General features: G+C 44.3%; 1 protein-coding gene across 2 annotated transcripts; it reads left to right on the forward strand.

Moving 5' to 3' along the window:
• Positions 1–6,222: 6,222 nt before the first annotated feature.
• On the forward strand, positions 6,223–27,281 carry EIF2D (eukaryotic translation initiation factor 2D). Of its 2 annotated transcripts, XM_003272958.3 has the most exons (15): positions 6,223–6,484; positions 7,401–7,591; positions 9,320–9,403; positions 10,384–10,474; positions 13,201–13,308; positions 15,784–16,037; positions 16,531–16,648; positions 18,671–18,716; positions 19,143–19,246; positions 19,367–19,516; positions 19,887–19,976; positions 21,771–21,866; positions 23,133–23,253; positions 25,167–25,341; positions 27,078–27,281. In XM_003272958.3, exons 1-15 carry the CDS (start codon positions 6,429–6,431, stop codon positions 27,146–27,148), a joined length of 1,755 nt encoding a protein of 584 aa, XP_003273006.1. In that variant the 5' UTR covers positions 6,223–6,428; the 3' UTR covers positions 27,149–27,281. The 2 variants fall into 2 exon arrangements, with proteins under 2 accessions (XP_003273006.1, XP_030668957.1); XM_030813097.1 differs by lacking the exon at positions 19,367–19,516.
• Positions 27,282–27,750: the final 469 nt, after the last annotated feature.

Here is a 27,750-nt window from a genome sequence, read left to right on the forward strand (position 1 = left end):
CTTTTCATGTGCCTAATTGTCATTCATCTAGTTTCTTTGGTGAAGTTCCTGTTCAAATCTTTCGTCCAATTTTTATTGGGTTGTTTCCTTATTATTAAGTTTTGACAGATCTTTATATATTACAGATATAAATCTTTTTACCCAGTCCATGGGTAATCTTTTCATTTTCTTAACATGTCATATATATATATACACACACACACACACACACACACGTATATATATATATTTTTGTATTTTTATTAGAAACTAAATTTTTCTACTAAATAGAAACTAAAATTTTCTACAGCTAATTTTTGTATTTTTAGTAGAAATAGGGTTTGACTATGTGGGCCAGGCTGGTCTCAAACTACTGACCTCAAGTGATCCTATATGTGTATATATATACACACATGTATATATGTATATGTATATATATATACACACGCATGTATATATGTATATGTATATATATACACACACATGTATATACGTACATGCATATATACATATACACACACATATATACACACACTTTTTTTTTTAAAGATGGGGTCTAGCTCTGTCACCCAGGCTGGAGTACAGTGGTGCAATCATAGTTACTGCAACCTCAAACTCCTAGGCTCAAGCAAGTCTCTTGCCTCTGCCTCCTATGTAGCTAGGACAAGCACATATCACCACACTCATCTAATTGTTGTTTTTTTTTCCTGGATCTACTTGTTTCTATGCAATTGACTAATTTTTTTTTTTTTTTTTGAGATGGAGTCTCGCTCTGTTGCCCAGGCTGGAGTGCAGTGGTGCTATCTCAGCTCACTGCAACCTCCACCTCCCAGGTTCAAGCAATTCTCCTGCCTCAGCCTCCTGAGTAGCTGGGGTTATAGGCGCCCGCCACTGCGCCTGGCTAGTTTTTGTATTTTTAGTAGAGACAGGGTTTCACCATGTTGGCCAGGCTGGTCTCAAACTGCTGACCTCAGGCAATCCACCTGCCTCGGCCTCCCAAAGTGCTGGGATTACAGGTGTGAGCCACCTTGACCGGCCACACTTGACTAATTTTAGAAAATTATTTTTAGTAGAGACAAGGTCTGGCTATGTTCTTAAACTCCCAGCCTCAAGTGATCTTCTTACCTCAGCCTCCTAAAGTGCTGGGATTTTAGGCATGAGCCACCATGCCTCGCCAAAATATTATTTATTTGACAAATAAAAACTGTATACATTTATCATCTACAACATACTGTTTTTAAACATATAAATTGTGAAATGGCTAAATTGAACTGATTAACATATGCATCACTTCACATACTTTTTTTATGATGAGAACACTTAAAATTTACTCATTTTGCAATTTTCCAGATTTTTTTTTTTTGAGATGGAGTCTGGCTCTGTCGCTCAGGTTGCAGTGCAGTGGAGCCATCTCGGCTCACTGTAACCTCTGTCTCCCGGGTTCAGGTGATTCTCGTGCCTCGGCCTCCCAAGTAGCTGGGATTGCAGGCACTTGGCACCACACCCAGCTAATTTTCGTATTTTTAGTAGAAACAGGGTTTGACCATGTGGGTCAGGCTGGTCTCAAACTACTGACCTCAAGTGATCCGCCTGCCTTGGCCTCTCAAAGTGCTGGGATTACAGGCGTGAGCCACTGTGCCTGGCTGGAATTTTCAAGATCTTAACCTGTCTTTTGAAGAGCAAAATTTATTCATTTTTATGAAGTCCAAATTGTTACTATTTATTTTAATGGGTCATATTTACTGTGTCATATCTAAAAAATCTTTGTGTAACACAAGGTCACAAAGGTATTCTCGTGTTTTCTTTTAGAAGTTTTATGGTTTGTTTTCTATTCAGGTCTACAATCTGTTTTGAGTTTGTGTGTGAATAGGCTGTGAGTTATGAATCAAGGCTTATATATTTGCATATTATAATCAATGAGCCTATATTGACATATCATTATCACTGCAAGTTCATAGTTTACATTATGGTTCATTAGGTGTTGTACATTCTGTGGGTCTGGACAAATGTATAATGACGTGTACCCACGACTGTAGTGTCATACAGAAGCATTTCACTGCCCTAAAATCCTCTGTGCTGTACCTGTTCATCTTTCCCTCCCCCACGGATATCTTTACTATCTCCATAGTTTTGCCTTTTCCAGAATGCTATATAGTTGGAACCATCACTTACATACTATCAGTATGATCTTTTTCAGATTGGCTTCTTTCACTTAGTATAATAATACACATTGGCCGGGCGCGATGGCTCACGCCTGTAATCCCAGCACTTTGGGAGGCCGAGGTGGGCGGATCATGAGGTCAGGAGATCGAGACCATCCTGGCTAACACGGTGAAACCCCGTCTCTACTAAAAAAAAAACAAACAAACAAACAAAAAAAAACAAAAAATTAGCTGGGCGCGGTGGCTGGCGCCTGTAGTCCCAGCTACTCGGGAGGCTGAGGCAGGAAAATGGCGTGAACCCGGGAGGCGGAGCTTGCAGTGAGCCGAGATAGCGCCACTGCACTCCGGCCTGGGCAAAAGAGCGAGATTCTGTCTCAAAGAAAAAAAAATAATAATACACATTTAAGATTCCTCCATGTTCTCTCTCTCTTCTCTCTCTCTCTCTCCTTTCTTTCAGACTGAGTCTCACTCTCTCGCCCAGGCTAGAGTGCAGTGGCACAATCTCAGCTCACTGCAACCTCCACCTCTGGGCTCAAGCGATTCTCGTGCCTCACCCTCCCAAGTAGCTGGAATTACAGGTGCCGATCACCACGCATGGCTAATTTTTGTATTTTTTAGTAGATATGGGGTTTCACCACGTTGGCCAGGCTGGTCTCGAACTCCTGACCTCTGCCCGCGTTGGCCTCCCGAAGTGCTGGGATTACAGGCATGAGCCACTGCGCCTGGCCCCTGCATGTCTTTTAATGGCTTGATAGCTCATTTCTTGTTAGTGGTGAAGAATATTTCATCATCTGCATGTATCACAGTTTATTTATCCATTCACCTACCAAAGAACATCTTGTTTGCTTCCATGTCTTGTCAATTCTGGATAAAGCTACTATAAACGACTGTGTAGGTTTTTGTGTGGATATACATTTTCAACTCATTTATATAAATACCAAGGAGAGTGATTGCTGGATTATATGGTAAAAGCATGCTTAGTTTTGTGGTAGTTTTTGTTTTGTTTTGTTTCACGTTTAGATCTTTATCTGGAATTTCTTTTTATGAAAATATGAGGTAAAATTTCCCTCCTAAATGTATAGGCATTTGTCCTGACATCACTTATTGCATCCATTTTTTTCCTAGTGGTTGGAAAGCATCATCCACAGACTAAATCATGCAAGGTGACTGTGTGAGCCTGGACAAGTTAGTTAACCTCTCTGTACTCCAGGTTTCTCACCTGGCAAAGGGGTTAACAATAACTGCCTACAGCATTGGTATGAAGGTAACATGAGGCAATGGGCATGGAGCCATTTGAAAAAGTAAAAATCCCGTATCCCTGAATCATCTGTATATGGGTGAAGATATCATGACTCTTTCTGAGGCTGTGAACACAACTTGTTCATATGAAAAGCCATGCAGGTCCATCAAAGAATTCTCAAACCATTGGTCACATTTGAAATATAGATGCCAATGATCCATATTTTCAGGGGATTTGAGTGTAGGCTTCAGTAGAAGGGAAGAGAAGGCTAGTGAAGGAGTAAATAGTAGATAGCCATGGATGAATTATCAGTTTGGGTACCCTGTGGTCCTATAGACTTCAAGAGGACATAAAAACCACTTGTTAGACTGTGAGTTCCTTGAGGGCAGAGTGCTTGTGTTGAATTTGTCTTAAAAATCACAGAGCCTGACTAGAAAGCTTCCAGTAAAGTTTCAATGAATCGAACTAAATTTTCTCCATTAGGACTCACTGAGAAGAGAAGAAAAAGGAAGGCTAAGGAAAATGGAATCTCTCATCTGGCCTACCCTTGCTTCCAAATACTTGGTACTCTTGTAAAGAATCCAATTTACAGCCAGTTGCTATCAAGTATAATTAGTGAAAATGATCCTTTTTCTCAGTAAATGGCAGCTTTCTTGGTAAAGTTGCCCTGTGCCTTGCTGCAACTTGGCAGCTCAGACCCACCGGTGCGGAACAGTCTGGGAGCCCTGTGGGGTGGGCTCTGGAGCTGCTGATGGAAGGCTCAGGAATCAGGGCTTGCTGAACTTAAGGTTCAGGCAGCTTTCCCTGCAATAGGGTCAGCCAGCAGGGAGCAGGCAGATCTGTGATGCAAGCAGAGAAGGTGGGATTGTGCCCACTGGGGAAGGGGGCTCTTGCTCTACCAAGGAGGAGGCTGGATGCCATGGTGCAGAATCCTCTGGGGTCTTGGCTCCTACTTGTCAACCACTAATTAATTTTTAGGTTTACAATTGATGTTTTCTTATCCAAGGACATCTGGTATACAAAAGTTCCCCTAGCTTAAAATATTTAGTATTTCCTGAATAGCTTTCCTCTGTTCCCTAAGAAAGAGGCTTCCTCAGCAGCTGTGCTGCAAAAGACCCCAAATGTATTGCACATCCGAAGAGCGGTCAAGTGGGAGGTGAAGGGTGGGTACAGGGATCTGTTGTAGGCACTGTCCTCCTCTGGGCTCCTTTGACATTGGCCTGGTGGCTGGGATACTTCAGAATAAAGGCCTAGTGGGTCACAGGTTTAGGAGAAGTTGGGGCTGGTCCCTAGGCCACTATAGGTGATGGGCAAACATTGCAGAAGGCCTAATGTTTGGAAAGCCAGTGTGGAATTCTCCTTTGGGCAACTGTGTCACTGAATCAACTGGGATTTTTTATTGGTGAATGGACACTTGGAAGTTTTAATATGCAAAATATAATTTACTTTTATTACTTAAATTATTTAATGTAATTTTAATATGCAAGACTTAATTTACCAAGAGCCACGATTCCGGGTGTTTAAATCCTTGTCTCCAGGGAACACAGCTGTCCCTTTGAGGAAAACCTAATTTCTCTTCCCTGCCTGTGTGACTTTGGGACAAATCTGGGACAACAGTGAATTCTCTATTACTGTTATTACCACCCATGTAAACTAAAAATCAGGGATGAGAAAAATCTTACAGAAAATTCTAGCTGAAGCTTCTAGCTTATAGTGCAATGAATAGACCTTACTCATAGAATGACTTTAAGAAAAACATTTAGGCCGGACTTGGTGGCTCACACCTGTCCTGTAATCCCAGCACTTTGGGAGGCCGAGGTGGACAGATCTCTTGACCTCAGGAGTTTGAGACCAGCCTGGGCAACAAGGTGAGACCCTGTCTCTACAAAGAATACAAAAATTAGCCGGGTGTGATGGTGCCCGCCTGTAGTCCCGGCTACTCGGGAGGCTGAAGTGGACAGATCGCTTGAGCCTGGAATGTTGAGGCTGCATTGAGCTGAGATTGTGCCACTGCACTCCAGCCAGGGTGACAGAGAGAGACTCTGTCTCCAAGTAAACAAAATAAAATAAAATAAAGAAAAATATTCAAAAGGCCCTCAAGGTTTTTTCGTTTGTTTTATTTTTTGATACGGAGTCTTACTCTGTTGCCCAAGCTGGGGTGCAATGGCACGATCTCGGCTCACGGCAGCCTCTGCCTCCTGGGCTCAAGTGATCCTACCGCCTCAGCCTCCCCAGGCACGCGCCACCACGCCCGGCTGAATTTTTCTTTTCTTTTTTTTTTGAGACGGACTGTCACTCTTGTTGCCCAGGCTGGAGTGCAATGGTGCAATCTCGGCTCACCACAACCTCCGCCTCTCCGGTTCAAGCAATTCTCCTGCCTCAGCCTCCCGAGTAGCTGGGATTACAGGCATGCTCCACCATGCCCGGCTAATTTTGTATTTTTATGGAGGTGGGGTTTCACCAAGTTGCTCAGGCTGGTCTCGAACTTCTGGGCTTAAGCGATCCGCCCGCCTCGGCCTCCCAAAGTCTGGGATAACAGGCTTGAGCCACCGCGCCCGGCCGAAGCCTGAACTCATGTTTATCAGTTCAATTATTTTTGGGGAACTGAACCGAACCGAATGGAATGGAATGGGAGCTTGCAGAGAGCTTCTACTCAAAGCAGTTCCTAAGGTTGATGGAGTGGAAGGAAATAAACAGAACCGCTGTTTGCGTGGCCGAGTCGCTGCAGTGGGGCAAACCCGACCTGCTCGCGCAGGCGCAGAGCCACGCCCGCGAGGTGATGGGACGGTGGGCGGAGGACTGGCGTTCCCTGGGCCCTGCCCCTCCCTGCCCTGCTTTAGTTCCAGGCATCGCCACTGGGGGCGGCCGCGGCCTCCCTAGCGGCAACGGCCACGAAGCTGCGCGGCCCTGGTTTCCAGCCGGGCCTTTTTTGCGGCCGGGCCCCAGCATGGCTGCCCCCGGGGCTGCGGGCCTGGCAGCTGCTGCGCCCTCGTTTTCTTGACATTCCCTGGCTTCTGTGTTCTCTTCCCCAGGCCACCCCAGCAGACATGTTTGCCAAGGCCTTTCGGGTCAAGTCCAACACGGCCATCAAGGGGTCGGACAGGTGAGGGAGGAAAGGGGCCTGCTCTGCCACCAGAACAACCAGACATCTCTTGGGCCCCGCTGGCCCATAGCCCTTGCTATTCTCGGCCGACATCCTCGGATGGAGGCCGAGGGGTATGCCAGGGAAGGGACCCCAGGAGGCAGGGGTGGGTTAGACACATTTCGAGGTGAGGATGGAGGGGGAACTGGCTCTCTTTTGGATAATCTAGTGAGTTTAAAAGAAAACGTAGTTAAGTCAGCGTTTACTGACTGCAGACTATTTAAGATGTTGTGGAGAATGCAGAAGTGAAGGAATACAGAATTCTTGCCCTCCAAAGAGCTTACTTAATTCCCCTTGGGAGAGATCGGATGGGATACCAAGAATTAAAAGTATAAGAAAAAAAATGACCAGTGATTACTTCTGGCAGGAGAGACAGCTGGAAACTGAGGTGGGAGGGAATAAGGCACATGTGGTAAGAAGAACTGTATCTGTTCAGACAGGGTCACAAATGGAGATTGTGTTTGGAATTTTGTAACCAGTGCTTTATAGTTGTCTATAGGTCTCATGGCATAGTTATTTAATCATAAACTGGCAGATATGTGAAGCATGTATGAGAAAGGAGTGGCCCCAAGGGCTAGGCATGAAATCAGGAAGGCAAGGCTGTTTCTTGTGTCAGGCTAACTTGGATTGTTCACTGGGCCTGTTTTCCCACCCATAAAATGGAAAGGCATACCTCAGGAATGAGTGAAAATAGATGACAATGGATGAAAAAGAGTTTAGGATGTTTCAGAAGAGTGTGTGTGAGACTAGGACATCATAAACCAGGCAATCTTTCTTTGGCCCTTGTGATTTTATAGTGAGCACTTTTGAGTTCGTTCTTGATATTTATTAAAAGTCTGTCCAGGCAGCATTCACAGTGCTGGTGTGCTTTCTACAGGAGAAAGCTTCGAGCTGATGTGACAACTGCTTTCCCCACCCTTGGAACTGATCAAGTCTCTGAGTTAGTACCTGGAAAGGAGGAGCTCAACATTGTGAAGTTGTATGCACACAAAGGGGATGCAGTGACTGTGTACGTGAGTGGTGGTAACCCCATCCTCTTTGAACTGGAGAAAAATCTGTATCCAACAGGTATGACAACAGGATGAAGATGACCATTATCATGAGGTAGTTCTTGCCTAACATCTGCTTCTCTCTGTTTCTTCCATTAACTTGTCTCCCATAAAATAAGCAAGCACAAAATCTCCCAATACCATCCCCAAGGATCTTCATGGACCTAGTGTTCCTAGAATTGAGTCTTTCAGTTCTAGGATGCAAAAGGTTTTCTCTTATGCAAAACCACTATAGGAGGGATTAAAAAAGGGCTGACATAGTAAGTAAGGGTGGTTGCAAAGGGAAGTTCTGAGATGAAGGAACAGTGGCTGAGAAGTTTACAGTGGGTTGACTAGGGATAGAGCAGAGGTCTTGAAAAGGATGGAATTTCAGGGCATGTCTCCATGAGATGGAGTCTTGCTCTGTCGCCCAGGCTGGAGTGCAGTGGCGCAGTCTTGGCTCACTGCAAGCTCCGCCTCCTGGGTTCATGCCATTCTCCTGCCTCAGCCTCCCGAGTAGCTGGAACTACAGGCACCTGCCACCACGCCCGACTAATTTTTTGTATTTTTTAGTAGAAACGGGATTTCAGCGTGTTAGCCAGGGTGATCTTGATCTCCTGACCTCGTGATCCGCCCGCCTCGGCCTCCCAAAGTGCTGTAATTACAGACGTGAGCCACCGTGCCTGGCCAAAAATATATATATTTTTTAGAGACAAGGTCTTACTCTGTCACCCAGGCTGAAGAGCAGTGGTGTGATCGTAGCTAACTGTAACCTCAACCTCCTGCGCTCAAGGGATCCTCCTGCCTCAGCCTCCTGTATAGCTGGGACTACAGGCATATGCCACCGTGTCTGGCTACTTTTAAAATTTTTGGTAGAGACAAGGTCTCACTATGTTGCTCGGGCTGGTCTTGAACTCTTGAGCTCAAGTGATTTTCCTGCCTCAGTCCCCCAAAGTGTTGGGATTACAGGCATGAGCAGGGTGCCCAGCCTAAAAAATGTTTCTTAAAACTATCTGTAGCAGGATTTTCCTAAAATACTGAAAAGAGATACTGTGATAGGAATGAAGCTGGATTGATAAGCTACATATCCAGCTGTTTTCATGATGTACTTTAACCATATGTCTCACAGGGATTTTTTAGGCTCTGAGTGGCTCTCTAGGATTCTTTGCCTTCTCTGTCACAAATCTCAGGGACTCATTCTCCTTTTCTCTTTTCCATAGCTGCTGACACCTACTTTGTAACTTGGGGCTTTTCATCCTCCAGGGTTGGCTGCAATAGTGCAATGCAATATCCTTAGGCCACTCCTGCCCCTGATCTCACTTCCTTGCTGTACCTGAAGACAACCACAGTACTTTTTGACCTAGGGGTTTTTACTGCTAATCACTATGGAAACAGAGGGGATAAAAATGATAAACATGGGAAAGTTTCCAAATTTTATACAGCTGGCTTCCTGTTCTTAGGCTACTTGCTTCTGAAGCCATAAATAAAAGCTTCATTGGTTCTCTGCCCTCACTTTTTTGTCCACCGTGACCATTTTCTGCTGCTGCAATCCGGGTGCCTCCAAATTTCAAGTGACACTCAGTTTCTTAGGTTTTTTCCTTCCTCAAAAATGAAACCTCTCTGGGCATCCCCTTACAACCTTCTCTTTAGCTTTGAGTTGAATTTCTTACCTGTATTCTAATTAAAACCACCATAGTGTTACGTTTTTCCATTTCTCTAGAAGATTGGCTTTTTGGTAGTAGTGTTTTCTGGATCTCTTTTTGTACAGTGTACACGCTGTGGTCCTATCCTGATCTTCTGCCAACCTTTACAACATGGCCTCTGGTACTCGAGAAACTGGTAGGGGGAGCAGGTAAGAGGATTTTCCTATATTCTGGCTTTGGCTGAAACCTACTTAGCAAAAGCCAACTGATGTAATAAACTTACCCATTTCCTGTGTTTGTGTGGTTGAAAAATGGAATTTTTTCCCCTGTGTGTTTTATATTTTTTACTTGGCTGGTTCCACAAGATCTCTGGGCCTCTCTGGCCCTGTTGTAAGGCTTAAATAAGTGTTGTGAAAGTACTTTGTGAACCACCATGTGCTATACTATAAATCAATAAGCTGAATTTAGGAAACTAGGACAAGACATATCATGTTATAGGCTACTCAAACTTTTTTTTTTTTTTTTTTTTTTGAGATGGAGTCTCACTCTGTTGCCCAGGCTGGAGTGCAGTGGCATGATCTCGGCTCACTACAACGTCTGCCTCCCAGGTTCAAGCGATTCTCCTGCCTCAGCCTCCCAAGTAACTGGGATTACAGGTGTGCGCCACCACGCCTGGCTAATTTTTGTATTTTTAGTAGAGACAGGGTTTCACCATGTTGGCCAGGCTGGTCTCGAACTTCTGACCTCAAGTGAACTGCCCGCCTTGGCCTCCCAGAGTGCTGGGATTACAGGCGTGAGCCACCGCACCTGGCTAAGTACCTCTTTTATGCCAGAAGAATGTTAGGAGCCGAGTCTGGAGAGGAAGTGAAGGTTCCCACTTCTGGCTTAGAAACCACCATTTGAATAAAAATAAATATCCTGCTGTTGGATGGATGAAGGGGTCATCAAAGGCGTAAGCCACAGGCATAAGTCACTGCACCCGGCCAGGACACTCAAATTCTGTTTGACCTTTAGCCCCCTAAGGGGAGAAGGTCTGATACTGAAGTTGCCATTTTTCATTTTTATTATGGATAACATAGTTGATACCTAATAACTATTTTTTGTTGAGTGAGTGAGGAAATGATTAAGTAAAACGCAGTTAGATGGAGGCCAAATGCAGGTTGTGATGTTTTTGTTTTGTTCATTGCAGATTTGATGCTGCCTGGACTAGTGATGCCCCCTTCTGGTCTGCCTCAGGTACAGAAGGGCGACCTCTGTGCCATTTCTTTGGTGGGGAACAGGTACTGTGCCAGGCAACTGTGCCTTTGGGGGAAAAACTTGTGTAAAAGAGGAGTTGGAGGGGAATGACAGCTTATAAAGCATATGAACAAAAGAGTGAAAGCAAAAATAGGTTTTGGAAGAAGCAGAGTGGGCCAGCAGGGGAATGGCAGCAAACTTATGGGGAGTCCATGCATCTGGGCAGAGTATATTTGCTGTTTGCTGTTGCTGCTCTGTTTTCTTTCAACTTAGCATTTTTATTTTTATTTTATTTTATTTTATTTTTTAGATTTACAGAAGAGTTGCAAAGATAGTAGAGTTCTGAAATGCTCATTACCCAGCTTCCTCTAATGGTAGCCTCTTACATAACCACAATATAGATTATTACAACTAAGAAATTAACATTGGCAAAGTACTGCCAACTAAACTACAGACTTTATTCATATTTCTCCAGTTTTTTCACTGATGTCTTCTTTCTTGTCACGTATGCAATGTAAAATACCAAATTGCATTTAGTCGTCATGTCTCCTTAGTCTCCTTCTGTTTGTGACCTTTTTTGTTTTTTTTTGTTGTCTTTCATCACCTTCGCGCTTTTTCCCTATATCCATATCATTATCCTTATCTTTTAATTATTTTTGATAGCTTTATTGAGATACAGTTTACATACAGACAGGATCTCACTCTGTTGCTCAGGCTGGTCTCAAAACTGTTGGCTTCAAGCGATACTCCTGCGTTGGCCTCCCAAAGAGTTGGGATCACAGGCATGAGCCACTGTATCTAGCCTCCACTGCTTCTTTTTAAAAATAGGAAGTAATTGTATGAACAACTCTGAAAAATTAAAAGCCCCCCTTACCCCACAATCTTTTTTTCCTAGAAATAACCATTATCATTTTGATGTGTGTCCTTCTTGTCATTGTTCTACACATATATACATGTGCATATAAAAATACATGGCTTAGGGTATATGTGTTTAAAAATTCAAGCAAAATTATACCGTGTATGTGTTATTTTTTCACTTAATATAGTGTGGACATTTTCTTTTTTTAATTTTAATTTTTATTTTTTATGTGGACATTTAAATACTAACTTAATACACATTTAAATTTAACTGTGTGTTAAATAAGAACACACAGATCTGCCAAACCTTTTTACCTGTTGTGTGATGATGGAAGAGGCCCTCTCCTGGTGGACACTGAGGTTGCCTCCAATTTGTCTCTATTACAAATGTTATCTTATTGATGCTTCTAGGGACACTGTTGCCAGTATTTTTCCAGAGTAGATACTAAAATGCAGAATTATTAGGTTGAAGATCATGTGTATTTTCTGTTTTCCTACAAACAAGCTGTATCAGTGTTTACACCTACCTGCAGCATATATGGAGCCTATTTCCCTATACTCTTGCCAATACTGGATATGATAGGTCATTTTCATTTGTGTTATCCTAGTGAGTGAAAAATTACATCGTACTATTTTTTTTTTTCATGGAGATGACCAAAGTGGACTCATTATTTTGATAATTTCTTCGAGAGAGAAGGAAAGAGTGATGGTAGGCACGGGAGGGGTCAGTGTTCAAAGATCATATTTTTGCTACTCATATTATTCTATTTTCCTTGAACGCTTTGAAACCAAGCACCTAGAAACTTCTGTTTACCTGTAGCAGAAATTACAGTTGAAAAGAATGATGATGTTACCATTTTTCTCCCCCAGTATTCTATCTGATTTAGGAGGAAACTATGTAAATGGATATTTGGCCTGTTCACTTTAGCCTTTAGAGTGTATATGAGGGTGGAGCTGTGGATGGTTTGTGGTGGGGGTAATGATATGAGGGGTTTCTAAAAATTCAAGTCATGTTCAAGACTGGAGTTCTCAAGCCATTGACCTTTCAGGAGTAGATGAGAAAAACCTTTTAAGAACTGGGAAAGAAGCCAGATTCAGATTTTGTGGCAGGAACTGACCTATAGGTACAGTTAGCAGAGCTACCAGGTTTAAAGTAAGTTCAAGTATTGGGAACTCTCACTTGGACCCTGGTTACCTTTCCAGGCTTATGTATTATTCCCCCACTGTTATCCAGCTAGTCACCCATCCTTACAGGCAGTATCTGATTGATCAATGCTTGAATAACATTGGGCTGACAGAGATTTCTCATCTGGGCTTTGGAAGTTTCTGTAGTTACTATATATGTGGTTGTTTTTGATATCCTGGAAACATCCAGTTCTTAGATATATAGTTACACTGAGCCACCCCTCTTATAAAGTCAACTTAGAAGGAACTTCTCTAGTTGGCCCCACTATGTGTCTCTTCTCTCTTCCCTATGGCATCCCTCAGCCTAATTTATGATATATGAATTGCCTCCCCTTTAAACTTTCTTATGGGATGGCTATGACTTCTTTAAGGTAGAGGAGATAATATATGTTTTTGAAATTAATGAAAGGGAACATTAAATATCCTTCCAAGACCTACCTGGATTTAATTCACAGCAGGAATAAAACAAAGGCAGTGATAAAGTCAACAGAGGAGTTACTAATACAGAAGTTTAGTGTTTAGTTTAATGTTTGGTCAAGGGATTTTTGAAAGTAATGTTTATAGGTAATCTGAAGAAAACTGAGAGTGGACTGAGTTTTGTTTTATGATACAAGACCTTCAAATTGGTAACCTTGGTATTTTTACCACATGTGTCAGAAGATGATCCTAACATGTGCCCTTCCCATAGACTTTCCCTGACCCTGGTCTCTGGCTTCCTTCTTCTTAGAGCCCCCGTAGCCATTGGAGTTGCAGCCATGTCCACAGCTGAGATGCTCACATCAGGCCTGAAGGGAAGGGGCTTCTCTGTGCTCCACACTTACCAGGACCACTTGTGGTGGGTACAGAGTTTCTTCTGTTTTACAGAGAACTGGGGCAGCTGGGGAGAGGATGGGGCCTGTGATTCAGGAGTGAGAGTTTTGGTCCTAGCCATGTCTTTAAGCAAGTTGCTAACCCCAGACTTTTATTTCCTTACCAAATACAAAGAAAATATTTTTTTCCCCTGTTTGGACAAGTAATGAGAGAGAACTTTATTTTGTAAGTGAATTATAGAATCTTAGACCCAAAAGAAGACCTTAGGGATCATCTGCTCTGCTCCTCAGTACAGTGATACTCATTTTTTTATAGCCCTGGTCAATCTGGCCCTAGCTGCCATGCACATTTTAGGCATCATGTGACCCCATGATGAGTGCTTCTGAATCCAAATCACAGCAGGGTAGACCTTTAGACACCAGGATTATAACCTGATTACTTTTATGTTATTCAAATTTCACATTCCAGACTCCTCCTCCTCATGAAAGTAACACATTCTGACTGTAAAGGTTGCATTCCTGAGACGCGTACCTGTTCATTTTCTGGTTATTTTCTTGTCATTTTAGCAAAACAGTAAGCAGTGATTTCCTCAAAAAACACATTTAGCCAAGTATTGTGGCCTGTTGGTATAGAGTCATTCTTATATTTTCTAGCCCAGTCTTGGAATTATTAATTTTTTTTTTTTTTGAGACGGGGTCTTGCCCTGTCACCCAGGATGGAGTGCAGTGGCACGATCTCAACTCACTGCAAGCTCCACCTCCTGGTTCACACCGTTCTCCTGCCTCAGCCTCCCTAGTAGCTGGGACTGCAGGTGCCTGCCACCATGCCCAGCTAATTTTTTGTATTTTTAGTAGAGATGGGGTTTCACTGTGTTAGCCAGGATGGTCTCGATCTTTTTTTTTTTTTTTTTTGAGACGGAGTCTCGCTCTGTCGCCCAGGCTGGAGTGCAGTGGCGCGATCTTGGCTCACTGCAAGCTCCGCCTCCTGGGTTCACGCCATTCTCCTGCCTCAGCCTCTCTGAGTAGCTGGGACTACAGGCGCCCGCCACCACGCCCGGCTAATTTTTTGTATTTTTTTAGTAGAGACGGGGTTTCACCGTGGTCTCGATCTCCTGACCTCGTGATCCACCCGCCTCGGCCTCCCAAAGTGCTGGGATTACAAGTGTGAGCCACCGCGCCCGGCCTGTCTCGATGTTTTGACCTCGTGATCCACCCACCTCGGCCTCCCAAAGTGCTGGGAATACAGGCGTGAGCCACTGTGCCCAGCCTTTTTTTTTTTTTGCTCTTGTTGCCCAGGCTGGAGTGCAGTGGCACAGTCTCAGCTCACTGCAACCTCTGCCTCTCGGTTCAAGTGATTCTCCTACCTCAGCCTCCCGAGTAGCTGGGATTACAGGCATGTGCCTGAAACACCTGGCTAATTTTTTTGTTTTTAGTAGAGACAGGGTTTCACCACATTGGCCAGGCTAGTCTCGAACTCCTAACCTCAAGTGATCCGCCCATCTAGGCTTCCCAAAGTGCTGAGATTACAGGCGTGAGCCACCACTCCCGGCCAGACTTACTAATTTTACAAGTACTGGCCAAGCCCTCCTTTGCTGGAGGTACAAGCTCATTTTAGCCTATTTTTAGATATTTGAGGGCTGATGACTGATATTCTCCTATCACCTTGTTTAACTATCAGTCCAGGCAACAGCAATCAAGGTCAGGTTGTCTAAGTTGTTTTAGCAGCAGCTGCTTTGGTTCTCTCCCTGCACTTTGAAAACAATATTTATGGTATTTACCTGATCAGAATAGCCTAAACATACCCTTTGGCTTTACTGTGAACAACACTGAGAAGCCTTGCCATAGCTATTAGTTAAAACTTAGTTCGATTTGCGTAATGTTGGCTAATATAAAGCTTTTTACTGCTCTGTGTGCTTTGCTATGTGGCATTGCCTTTTTTCCTGTCTTCCTAAGGGTTAGTGGCATAAAACCATGGCCATCTCTGCTTTCCACGTTAGACTGCATTTGATGTAACACAGAAGCCACTGATTTTGCAATCCTTGAGCAGTCCAGGTGTTTGTGTTTTATTACATATGCTGAGCCATGGGTTTGCATTTCACCAAACAGATATTACAGATGCATTCACGATCTTAATGTTCATATTTAATTCAAATTGGTTTTGTTATTAACTCAGATGAAGGGAACATTTTTGGGAGTTTATCTTAAACTCCTTTAATCTTTCTCAGTCTTGGGGTGTCTATTAATAGTATTATTCTTTTGGGATAGGGAGGAGACAAGATTTATTCTCCCCATTTCAGAGATGAGGAAACTGAGGCATGGAACTTTTGGGGGCCCAGAATTGAAAGTACGCTTGAGATGAGGGCACAGGCTCTCTGCCCCCTCCTGGCCACTCCTGCCTGTTGGCTCTCTGCTGTCTCTGACCTCACTGCTGACTCCTCTGTGGCCAGGGCTGGAGAGTATTGGAGCTGCTGCTTGATGTTTCTGACATGAGATTTTTCCAGGCGGTCTGGAAACAAGTCCTCTCCACCTTCCATTGCTCCACTGGCCCTGGATTCAGCAGATCTCAGTGAAGAGAAGGGGTCTGTCCAGGTGGACTCCACCCTGCAGAGAGACATGAGGCACATGACCCTGGAGGGGGAAGAGGAGAATGGGGAGGTTCACCAGGCATGTGAAGACAAGTCTCTCTCAGAAGCCTCAGAAGACACCAGCACCGGGGGCCTGAACCAAGACTCCACAGATAGCAAAACGCTTCAAGGTATAACTCTAGGAGAAGAGCCCATCTCCCCACCTCTCAATTTAGGAGCCTGACAAGCTCCACTCCAGTGCTGGCTAGCATGGCCCTTAAGCTCCCGGGGGAGGAGGGGAAGCTCCTTATTTTCTGTGAGGGTGGCGCAGCAGCCCTTTCACATCTTGTTTTTGAGTCCTTCCCATGTAAGTCACGTCTTCCTGGGAGCTAATCTGCCCTGGCATTTGCCTGTTTTCAGCTACAAAGCCCTCCAGGGTTTCTTCTGGCTCAGCTTCTCTGGGTGAACACTCCTAGCTTGGTGGGACTTTGTGGCTTGACTCCTTCTCTGGGGTCAACATCTTTAAAGGCTCAGTGCTCAAGAGAGTCTGGGAGCTTTGGTACCTGGGAATGGGTTCCTTTCAGAGCCAAGCGGGCAAGGTAGGGATGAAGCTTGGAGTCGTTTTCTTGTACCAGGTATTCTGTATCCCTCAGGAAGGATGTGGCTCTTGTCTTTTCCCTGCAGAGCAAATGGATGAGCTGTTACAGCAATGCTTCTTACATGCCCTGAAGTGCCGAGTCAAAAAGGCTGACCTCCCTTTACTCACCAGCACTTTCCTTGGCAGCCACATGTTCTCCTGCTGGTATGGAAAGCACTGATGTGGGCTGGAGGCCGGGGCCGGGGTCACACGTGTGCTCCTTGATAGTAGGACAGGATGGGGCCAATGCAGGGACTGGTTGAGGGACATGCTGTGGAAAGAATGGAGGGGAAGGCTTATCTGACAAATACATTAGTTCCTGGGTTCTAAAAAGTTAATTCTTAGCTTGCTGGGCTGTTAAAACAAAATCTTAAATTTTAGCCAATGAAAGGATATTGAGGACCGGAAAGTTAAAATTCCTGAGATTCCATGAACACTGCCTCTGCCATGGGGGTTCTGGGCAACCTCACAAATCGGGCAGCGTGTCCTGTGCAGGAAGTGTCCCAGGGCAGCCTCTTTGTCAGGAAGCTTCTTCTGGAACATTCAGCCTCCTCACACTTCTGGAAAGTATGTGAGGGGCCACATTAGGTTTTATTAGGAGGAAGAATTGGTGTGAACACCCCCCATCCTGGCCCACCCCATCCAAAACACAAGCCACCAGGAGAGGTATTATTGCGTGTGGATAGAACCTGGATTTTGAAGACAGAGCCGTCTGGACTCAACTGCTAGGTCTCCAGGGTGTTCCAGCAAGGTGCATTTTAGCTTGTTACTGGGCTTCTCTGAGTCCTAATTTCTAATAATCATGGGATTGCTGTAAAGATTACATAGCCTGAACCATAATAAGCATTCAGTAAATACTATCATGTCAGGAGGTTTGCTTATTGATTTTTACCCTGAGATTGAATTTATTTATTTATTTATTTTTTGTTTTGAGACACCGTTTCACTCTGTCACCCAGGCTGGAGTGCAGTGGCGTGATCTCGGCTCACTGCAACCCCTGCCTCCCAGGTTCAAGAGATTCTCCTGCCTCAGCCTTCCCGAGTAGCTGGGATTACAGGCACATGCCACCATGCCCAGCTAATTTTTGTATTTTTAGTAGAGGTGGGGTATCACCATGTTGCCCAGGCTGGTCTTGAACTCCTAACTTCAAGCGATCTGCCTGCCTCGGCCTCCCGTAGTGCTGGGATTACAGGCGTGAGCCACTGTGGCCGGCCTGAATTTATTTCTTTTTGAGAATCTGGCTGTGATTTTTTACAAAAGTGATTCTTAATGTAATGTCTTCCCATTTATACTTGGGTGTCTTTAAGCTATCCTGTACAAATGTGGTGTCTGGAGTGTGTGGAGGGATACTTGGTAATCTGTCCTGACTTTCTTGGGTTGCAAATACATGGTAAAGGGGCCCCAGAATATTCTGTAGGATAGGATCCTGGGGTGGATTCTAGAAGCACTCCTTGAGAATCCACTGCTACTGCATGTCATGTTTTGAGAGAGGATGTAAGCTCGTATCAGGAATGTCCTCTCCAAAACTAATTGCTGTAGTGCAGGGGTCAGCATGTTTTTCTGTAAAGGGCCAGATAGTAAATATGAATATTTTCGGTTTTGCAGGCCATACCATCTCTGTTGCAACTACTGGATGCTGCCATTGTAGCACTAATGTGACCATAGACAGTAGATAATTAGTTGGCCAGACCTGACCCCAGGATGCGGCTTGCTGGGCCGCACTCCAGGCCTGGCTGCCCACAGTGTGAGTTTGCTGTTGCAACTTTGGAGGCCACAGAAGGTTGTCTGGTCTGGGAGGAATCTAAGGCTATATCCAATGCAGTAGCCACTGGCCACATGTCGCTATTTTCAGTTTAATTTAAAGTAAATAAAATTTAAAATTCAGTTCCCTTGGTCACATTAGTCACACTTCAAGTGCTTACTACCCACATGTGGCTAATGGCTGCCCTGCTAGACAACACAGAGAACATTCCACATCTATGGAAAGTCCTATTGAACAGCACTGATTTAGAATGTCCCATAGTCTGCGCCCCTCTCTGATGTCACCCTGGGGCAGAGAGTTCTGGCACAGTGGCCTCTCTCTGAAGGTGGGGGAGGAAGGCTGAGGAAAAAGGCCCTCCTCTCAGTGTCAGGCAGGTCCCAGTATGACTGTTCATTAGCTTAACTTGCTTTTCCATCTGCCATCAGCCCCGAAGGACGACAACTGGACATAAAGAAGTCAAGCTACAAAAAGGTAAGCAAGGATCTTCTTCGCAGACCCATGCAGAGAGTTGTGTAGGGGCACATATGACATAAGCCAGATGGAGGCTGGGGAAGCGCTGTCTACCGGGCTCAGGCTAGAATTAAGCTTTTTGACTCCAAGTATAAGGGGGAAGAAAGAAACTCTCCCTGGGCTGAAGCAGTTGGTAGCACCCACTCTCCTTTCTCCTTTGACCCCTTTATATCTGATTAGAGTTCTGAACGGCCTCACTGGTTAGTCTCTAGCAGCTTCTTGCTCCCTGGCTCTCAGGTTGGGGGCCTCCCAGTTCCTGGTTGATGGAGGCAGGGGCTGTCTCATATCCCTGCACAGTCCCTGCCTAGCTCACTCTGGCACATTCTGGGTGCTCAGTATGTGTGTGGAATCAATGAAGTCCCCTACCACTGGCCCTCTCTCCCTTAGCTCTCTAAGTTCCTGCAGCAAATGCAGCAGGAGCAGATTATACAGGTGAAGGAGCTGAGCAAAGGGGTGGAGAGCATTGTGGCTGTGGACTGGAAACACCCGAGGTGAGTGCAGGGGGCCTGTCACTGTAGCCCAGCTGGCCCCAGGGCACCTGGGCCACAGACTGGGGATTGCTGAGATGCTAGTATAAAATGTGTTTTTTCTTTCCTTCTGCTGGGTTTTAGGATTACATCTTTCGTCATACCCGAGCCCTCCCCGACCTCCCAGACTATCCAGGAGGGTAGCAGGGAACAGCCCTATCACCCTCCAGATATAAAACCCCTCTACTGTGTCCCAGCCAGCATGACCCTGCTCTTCCAGGAGTCTGGCCACAAGTGAGTTTTTGGAGAGCAGCCCTTCTCTGCCTGCTTGGTGTTCTGGCCTACAGTTCCTCTCAACCTGAGTAGTGCTCTTTTGCGACTGGCAAAACCTGCTCTGCCCCTGTTCTCCCCTTCTCCAAAATCTAGCTTCCAGCCTCCTTCCCTGGGCAAGTTCCTCTGGACTAAACGAACGAGTAGGTCTCACCCTTTTCTGCCTGTAATGATTCTTCACATGGTCATGCTCACTTCAGTCAGGAAAAGGGAAGAAACTAGAGGCCGAAAGCTAAGGAAAGTCCCCTGCTCGGCAGGGAGTGAGTCTGGGCATCTGCATTTTTGTCTCATGGCACAGCATGAACTAACCCCTGGGTCACTTCTCCTCACCTAGGAAGGGGAGCTTTCTGGAGGGCAGTGAGGTCCGAACGATCGTCATTAACTACGCCAAGAAAAATGACCTAGTTGATGCAGACAACAAAAAGTGAGTGCATGAGAAGCACCAGATCTGTCTTATTAGCCAAGTCTTTGTCTTTATCAGACATAGACACATTTGGAGAGGATGTCTGGGAGGGAGAATAGAAAACCATAGCATCTTAGAGGTAATTAAGACCGGTGGTTTCCAAACCATGGGCTGTGGACACTCAGAGTTATTGTCTGGGGTGTTCAGATCCATGTATACGATCAACATTGACTACAGACTAAGTAAACATTCTCTCACAAATACCCATGAATCATCTTTAATTGGCTATTGTGAGGAATAAAATGCAAACTTACAAAGAATTTACTGAAGTCATCATACCTTTTGGTATTTATTTTTATTGATAGATATTTGTACATATTTGTGGGGTGCACGTGGTATTTTGTTACATGCACAGAGTGTATAATGATCAAGGCAGGGTATTTAGGGTATCATCACCTCGAGTATTTACCATTTCTATGTGTTGAGAACATTTTAAGTCCTCTCTTCTAGCTATTTTGACATACACAATACATTGTTGTTAACTACAGTCACCTTACTCTGCTCTCAAAGATTAAACTTATTTCTTCTAACTGTATATTTGTACCCATTATGGTGTTATTTTCTTAAAAGGGGATACAGATGGTAAACTACCAGATGAAGAGAGTTCCATTAATTGTTTTTTACTTTAATGGTCGGGCACTGTGGCTCATGTCTGTAATCCCAACATTTTTGTAGGTCGAGGCGGGAGGATTGCTTGAGGCCAGGGGTTTGAGACCCACCTGAGCAGCATGATGAAACCCTGTCTCTACAAAAAATACAAAAATTAGCTGGCCATGGTAGGGCATGCCTGTAATCTCAGCCACTTGGGAGGTTGAGGTGGGAGGATCGCTTGAGCCCAAGAGTTGAGGCTGCAGTATGCAATGATCATGCCACTGCACTGCAGCCTGGGTGACATAGTGAAACCCCATCTCAAAAAAATTTTTTTTTCACTTTAAAAAAAAAAAGATGAGACACAACAGCCTAATCTAACACCTTCATTTTATTTTATGTTTTATTTTTATTTTTGAGACAGAGTTTTGCTCTTGTTGCCCAGGCTGGAGTGCAATGGTACAATCTCTGCTCACTACAACCTCTGCCTCCCGGGTTCAAGCGATTCTCCTGCCTCAGCCTCCTGAATAGCTGGAATTACAGGGATGCGCCACCATGCCCAGCTAATTTTTGTATTTTTAGTAGAGGTGGGGTTTCACCATGTTGGCCGGGCTGGTCTCGAACTCCTGACCTCAAGTGATCCACCCATCTCGGCCTCCCAAAGTGCTGGCATTACAGGCATGAGCCACTGCGCCCGGCCCTATTTTTAGTAGAGATGGGGTTTTACCATGTTGGCCAGGCTGGTCTTGAACTTCTGACCTCAGGTGATCCTCCCACCTCAGCCTCCCAAAGTGCTGGGATTACAGGCATGAGCCACCGCACCTGGCCAACACCTTCATTTTAAAGATTCTCACTTCCTTTCTTTCTTCCTCACTAGCCAATTTTGATGCTAAGCTTAGAAAGCCGTGGTCACATGCTTAGTTAGTAGCAAAGGCGCCTGATCTTCAAATTCATCCCATCTCACTTTCCCTTCCACTTCCTGCTTTTCGTAGGAAAGCATATGTGTATCTCCCACGCATAAGGTACATTGCCTTTTGGACTGTGGGCCCATAATTGATTCATATCCTGAATGTCTATAAAGACCATACGAGAGATGAATCCTGAGTTTGCCTTCAGGTCAGAAGGGACAAGTCTAGGATTTCTTCATTGCTTCTTCTGTCCCTTTAGTCTTGTGAAATTGGATCCCATCCTATGTGACTGCATCTTAGAGAAAAATGAACAGCATACAGTCATGAAGCTTCCATGGGACAGTCTTCTGACCAGGTAACGAGCATTGGCAGTCCCTCTCCAACTTTTCTATCCGCTCCCCTTAGTATCGATCACATTGAACTTTAATACTGTCACTATCTTAGCCTTTGACTTTCTTTCTGTAGTTCATACCAAGTCAGTCTACATAAACACAGGCTTGAGGAACTCTGATTTGGGGGGTCTTTGGAACAATTTAAGCCAATACGACATAGGAGAACTTGAAAGGAAGAACAAAAAGGAACATTCACTAAAAATAGGAACTTAAGGCAGGCGTAGTGGTGCATGCCTGTAGTCCCAGCACTTTGGGAGGCGGAGGCAGTAGGATTGCTTGGGCCCAGGAGGTGGAGGTGGAGGCTGCATTGAGCCATGTTTACGTCACTGCACCCCAGCCTCGGTGACAAGGTGAGACCCTGTCTCAAAAAAAGAACTTACTCTGTTAAAGTGAGGGCATTTAAAAAAATAAGAAAAAATAAAATAAGAACTTCAATAAGATGCAGAAGCAAAAGAAGGCTGGGGAAAAGTGTCTTAAAGTCTTTAAAGGAAAAATTTTTAATATTTCTTCTTTTCCACATAACTGAAAATAGTTTATTATCAGGAGTCAGCAAACTACAGCCCATGGGTCAAATCTGGCCTGCCACCTGTTTTTGTAAATAAACTTTGATTGGAACACAACCATATCCATTTATGTGTTGTCTGTGCGCTGGTTTTGTGCTATAATGGCAGAACTGAGTAGTTGTTAAGAGACCAGGTGACTGGCAAAACTAAAAATATTTACTGTCTAGCCCTTTATAGAAAAAGTTGTTGATCCTGATAATGTGATAGCAAGAGAAAACTTGGTTAGATAAAAGGTAGAAACTCCTCGTGGTAAAAATTGTCTATAAAACATGTCAGAAATGTGAAGCAGCACTCGCAGGCAATAGGCCACTTAAGGCACATTCTTGAGACAGGTAGTAGCCTCCACAAGGCAGACTGGGCAGATTCTCAAAAGGCCAGGTCAGTGGACCGTTTCCAGGGGCCCAAGTCACTGATGTTCCCATGTTTGAATCAGTGGGTGTCAACCTTGGCTGCACTTTAGGGAGCTTTAAAAAATTCGTAGCCCTAGTCAGAGATACAGATTTCATTGAGCTGGGCTGTAGCTCCCTAGGGATTTGAATGATTCTAATGTGCAGCCAGTTGTGAACCTGCAATTTCAGCCTACACCTAACTGCCTGCTGGTAGTGGGGTATGAGGAAATGGTTTCTGTTGGCTTTATCAGTTTGTAACTCATAACTTCTGTTTCAGGTGTTTGGAAAAATTACAGCCTGCCTATCAAGTGACCTTTCCCGGACAAGAGCCCATTGTGAAGAAAGGGAGAATCTGTCCAATTGACATCACCCTAGCACAAAGAGCTTCTAATAAAAAGGTAATTTTAAAAAGACACAATGTTCAAGGATGGTGATTTAATGTTCTTGCCAAGTTCTGGTCTCCCTAATGTGATTGGAGGTTTTTAGATTGGCCTCAAACACATCAAAGATTTTTTTATGAAACACCCGTTTTTATGTGCCTGGGCTGGGCTCTGTATGAAACAGGTAAAGCTGACCCCGCTCACTCACTGCTCTCTAGGATTTTGTTCTAGGAAACTTGCTAGAGCCTGGTTCCAAAGATAAACAAGATTTTATTTTTATTTTTTTCTTAGAACTATGTTATGGACATTCAGCTCCCACATATTCTTTCACCTCTTAGGCCTTGCTCAATGAAAATAACTTGTAAAAAACTTGCTGAAGGAACTAAGTGTGTTTAGCTTGGCAACACAAAATTGTGAGGAACCAATGACATCTCTCCTCAAATATGTGCAAAGCTGTCCCCTGGCAAAGTAGTGCACTTATTCTATATGCCTTGAAAGGACAGAAATAGGATTATTGGGTGGAAATTCCAAGAAGACAGACTTGAGTTCAAAATAAAGAACTTTGTAGTAGTTTACAGTTACGAGCATGGGCTTTGGATAGTACTGGGTTCAAATGCAGCCGTTGCCTCACTGCCTGACCTTGAGCATGTTACTTCATTTCTTTTTGTCTGAGTTTTACTCTGTGAAAAATGGGGATAATACCTACCTGGTAAGGAATTGTGAGGATCAAACGAAGGAGTATCCATGGCTGAAGCACTTAGAATGTACTTGGCATATAAATACCTGGTTCTCACTAATTGAGAACCAGTAATAACCTTTACAATAATTAGTAATAGTCACTATTTATTGAGTATTTAATTATGTGCCAGACACCGAACTAAATAATTTTCATATATATAGTTTATTTAAACACTAATTTTCTGTTAATAATGACAAATAGAATTGTCCAAAATTGAAATTGGTGTTTCATAAAATAGTGAATTTTTTTCTGGAGAGTCTGCAAGCAAAGATTAGGTGAGCACTTGCTGGGGGAGGATGTAGTTGGGGGTTCATGTATCAGGTGGGCAATTGGAAGAGATACATCCTCTAAAGTCTTATTGATTCTAAGATTTTCTGGGTCTGGAGCCCATTGACAAGCGTAAGGCTAGTTGGAGCTTTTATAGTCTTTATTGATAGCAGTCATCCCCCACACACCCCTGACAGTAATACACTTTACTATCTGTAGTCATGAATGAGAAAGAATTTGTTTTAAAGCAACAAGGGGGAGAATTGTGATATTTTAAAAGCACTAACATTTTTCCTTTTTATCTCAAAGTCACATACTTGTCATTTGTGAAGTTGAGTAACAGAAAAATGCATGTGTTGCTGACTAGATTCTTGATATTAAGGAACTATTGTTTGTTAATTTATTTTTAGGTGCGATGATGGTTTTGTTTTTATGTTTAAATGAGCCTTGTCTTTTGGAGATACATACTGAAATATTTATAGATGAAATGATCTGATGTCTGGGGAGGTTTGCTTTAAAGTAATAGAGGAGTGGGGAGTAGACAGGGGTATAGATGAATCAAGGTTGGCCATGAGTTGATAATTGTTGAAACTGGTGATAGGTACATGTGGGTTTATATACTATTCTGCTTTCATTTATGTTTTGAATTGTCCAAATAAAAAAACTTAAAAAAGAAGTAGACATTCTACGTGATACAGAGAGTATCTGTCCCTCTAAATATGTAATACATATATTGGATGGGGTAGAGAGAATCAGTTTAGAAGCACAAAAATAAGTGATTTGGATTTAAAAAGTACTAGGGTTATAGGAATGGTGAACCATCAGAGAACACAGGGCTGAGAAGGCTGCTGAGGCTCCGGAAGGCCCTCTGGAGGGAAGGGAATGCAGTCACCACCGTCAGTCTCTGTCCCCACTGTCCCCCCAGGTGACCGTGGTCCGGAACTTGGAGGCCTATGGTCTGGACCCATACTCAGTGGCTGCCATCCTTCAGCAGCGATGCCAGGCTAGCACCACCGTCACTCCTGCCCCTGGGGCCAAGGACAGCCTTCAGGTGCAGATCCAGGGAAACCAGGTCCACCACCTCGGCTGGCTATTGCTTGGTGAGCATCCCCTCTGAAGAGTGGAGGCATTGGTCTAGCTCAGCAAAGACCTTCCTGCCAACTCAACTTGCATAATACACACACACACTCTCTCTCTCTCTCCATTTAGTTTTTAGTAGCTATTTAGAGAAGAGGGAACCAGTGTTTGAATCAGATCCTTTGGCTCCTTCCAAATTCAGTGTTTTCTCTTCCACTATTAGAGTAGTTTTCTTCCTGGTTGGTCCCTTTCTATAAAACATGTGGGGAGCACCCAACCTTTTGTGCTAGGCCCATTGTTGGGGCTTTTGCAGGCATCTCTCTTCATCATAATGATGCTGCAGAGCTGTTATCTGTTTTGCACATGAGGAAACTGAGGCCCAGAGAGGTTCTGTGCCTTGCCCTGAGATCCTCTGACTCTTGAGTGATACAGCTGGGCACGGAACTTTTTTAGACTCCAGAGTCTAAGTTCTTTTTTTTTTTTTGAAATGGAATCTTGCTCTGTCACCCAGGCTGGAGTGCAGTGGCGCAATCTTGGCTCACTGCACTCACTGCAGCCTCCACCTTCCAGGTTCCAGTGATTCCCCTGCCTCAGCCTCCCGAGTAGCTGGGATTATAGGCACGTGCCACCATGGCCAGCCAATTTTTGTACTTTTAGTAGATATGGGGTTCACTATGTTGACCAGGCCAGTCTTGAACTCCTGACCTCAGGTGATCCGCCTGCCTCGGCCTCCCAAAATGCTAGGATTGCAGGCATGAGCCACCACGCCTGGCCTAAAGCCTAAGTTCTTTCTACTAACTCTGGGTAACCCAGCCTCCCGTTTGTCCTCTCTTCAAACCAGCCTTCACATCTCTGCCTGAGTCAGCTTTCTTAAACAAATATGATCACATCATTCCCTTCTAAAAAAACTTTGTATGCCTCTTCAATGCCTTCAGAATTAACTCCTAAGCTCAGTAAACAAGACCCTCTCAGCCTGAACCCAGCCTTACCCCAGTCTTCCCTGCAGGCTTTCTCTGGCAGCTCCTACACCCACGTTGCAGGCACCAGCTGTCCTGGTCTCCTTGCAGTTCCCCAGATTGTCCTTGCATGTTCCCCCACATGTGCTTCCGCCTGGGCTATCCCCTTGCCTAGGATGCCCTCCCATGCCCAAGCCCACCTGACCTCAGAGGCTCACTGGCCCAGCCCAGGGGTCCTGGGAGGCCTGAGCCTAAATTAGCATTTTAAACATTGCTAGTGTAGCACTTTCCAATTGTGTTTATATTTCCATTAATGTCTGCAGCTTGGCTAATTTTTTTCTAATGTCTGAACCTCCTGCCAGACTGAGCTGCATGAGCCAGAAACCTTGCCTTTTTCATCCTCAGGGCCTGGCAGATAGTAAGTGCTCATTTAGGCAAATGTATTCCATGGCCTATGGCAGTACCTGACAGTTAACTTCTAGAGTTGAGCCCCTTTATGTGAGGAACCCCATATGAGGTACTGAGAAGAAATGTTATGAGGAAGAGAGAGGAGCACAGACTGAACAGACACAATCTCTCTCGTGAAAAAATAATAAATGCCTGAAATACACCCAGAAAGTAGCTCTCAGTGTGAAAATTTCAAAAATATACACATCAGCTGTGAGGTGTAGGCGTAAGTGGTCAGTCCCGAAGTTGAGTTTGAATTGGGTGGAATGACATTGTGAGACAACGGGGACTGGTGGAGGGCCAGCCGGGGAGCAAGGTCATGCTCCGCTGAGGAGTGTGTGCTTTTTGGATTGTAGAAGACTATCAGCTCCCTCGAAAACACATCCAAGGTCTAGAAAAGGCCCCCAAACCTGGCAAGAAGAAGTGACAGACTCTTTTGTCTCACGTGGTGGATCCGGTGGAAATCCAAGCTCTGGGCTGGTAATTTTTATGAGCATTTTCAGCTTTTGCAAATACAAAATATAATTCTTTACAAAAATAAATTTTTATTCTAATCTAAATCTGACTTCCCTCTTGTTTCCTCCACTTAGCTAAAATGTACTAATTTTTGAAGTCGGGAGTATTCTAAATGGACAGAAGAGGCCACGGTGGCTGCCATTCTGCCCACATGGTTTCAATGGTTTCATTCCTTCCCTGCTTTCCAGGCAGGCCAGCCCATTCAGAGTTCGGACAGGTGGGGCCTTCCTCTTTTTAAAGACCTTCTACCAAATACCCTACTGCCTAATTAACTTCCTAGCCCCAAAATAGTTCCTCACATCTCTAAAGGGTTAGTCACATAGAAAACAGATCCCAGCTGTTCTCTGTCATCAATCAAAGCAACAGAAGAAAGAATTGACCCTAAATTGCAGTAGAATTTAGGCTAGATAGAAATCAGAAACAGTATACAGGCATATTAGGACATGGGTTTCTATAGGACAGTGATTCTTCCCCAACTTTAGGACACTGCCACTAACTGGTAAATTTGTGATG

The sequence above is a fragment of the Nomascus leucogenys genome, chromosome 5 (assembly GCF_006542625.1).
Source record: "Nomascus leucogenys isolate Asia chromosome 5, Asia_NLE_v1, whole genome shotgun sequence".
Lineage (NCBI taxonomy): Eukaryota > Metazoa > Chordata > Mammalia > Primates > Hylobatidae > Nomascus > Nomascus leucogenys.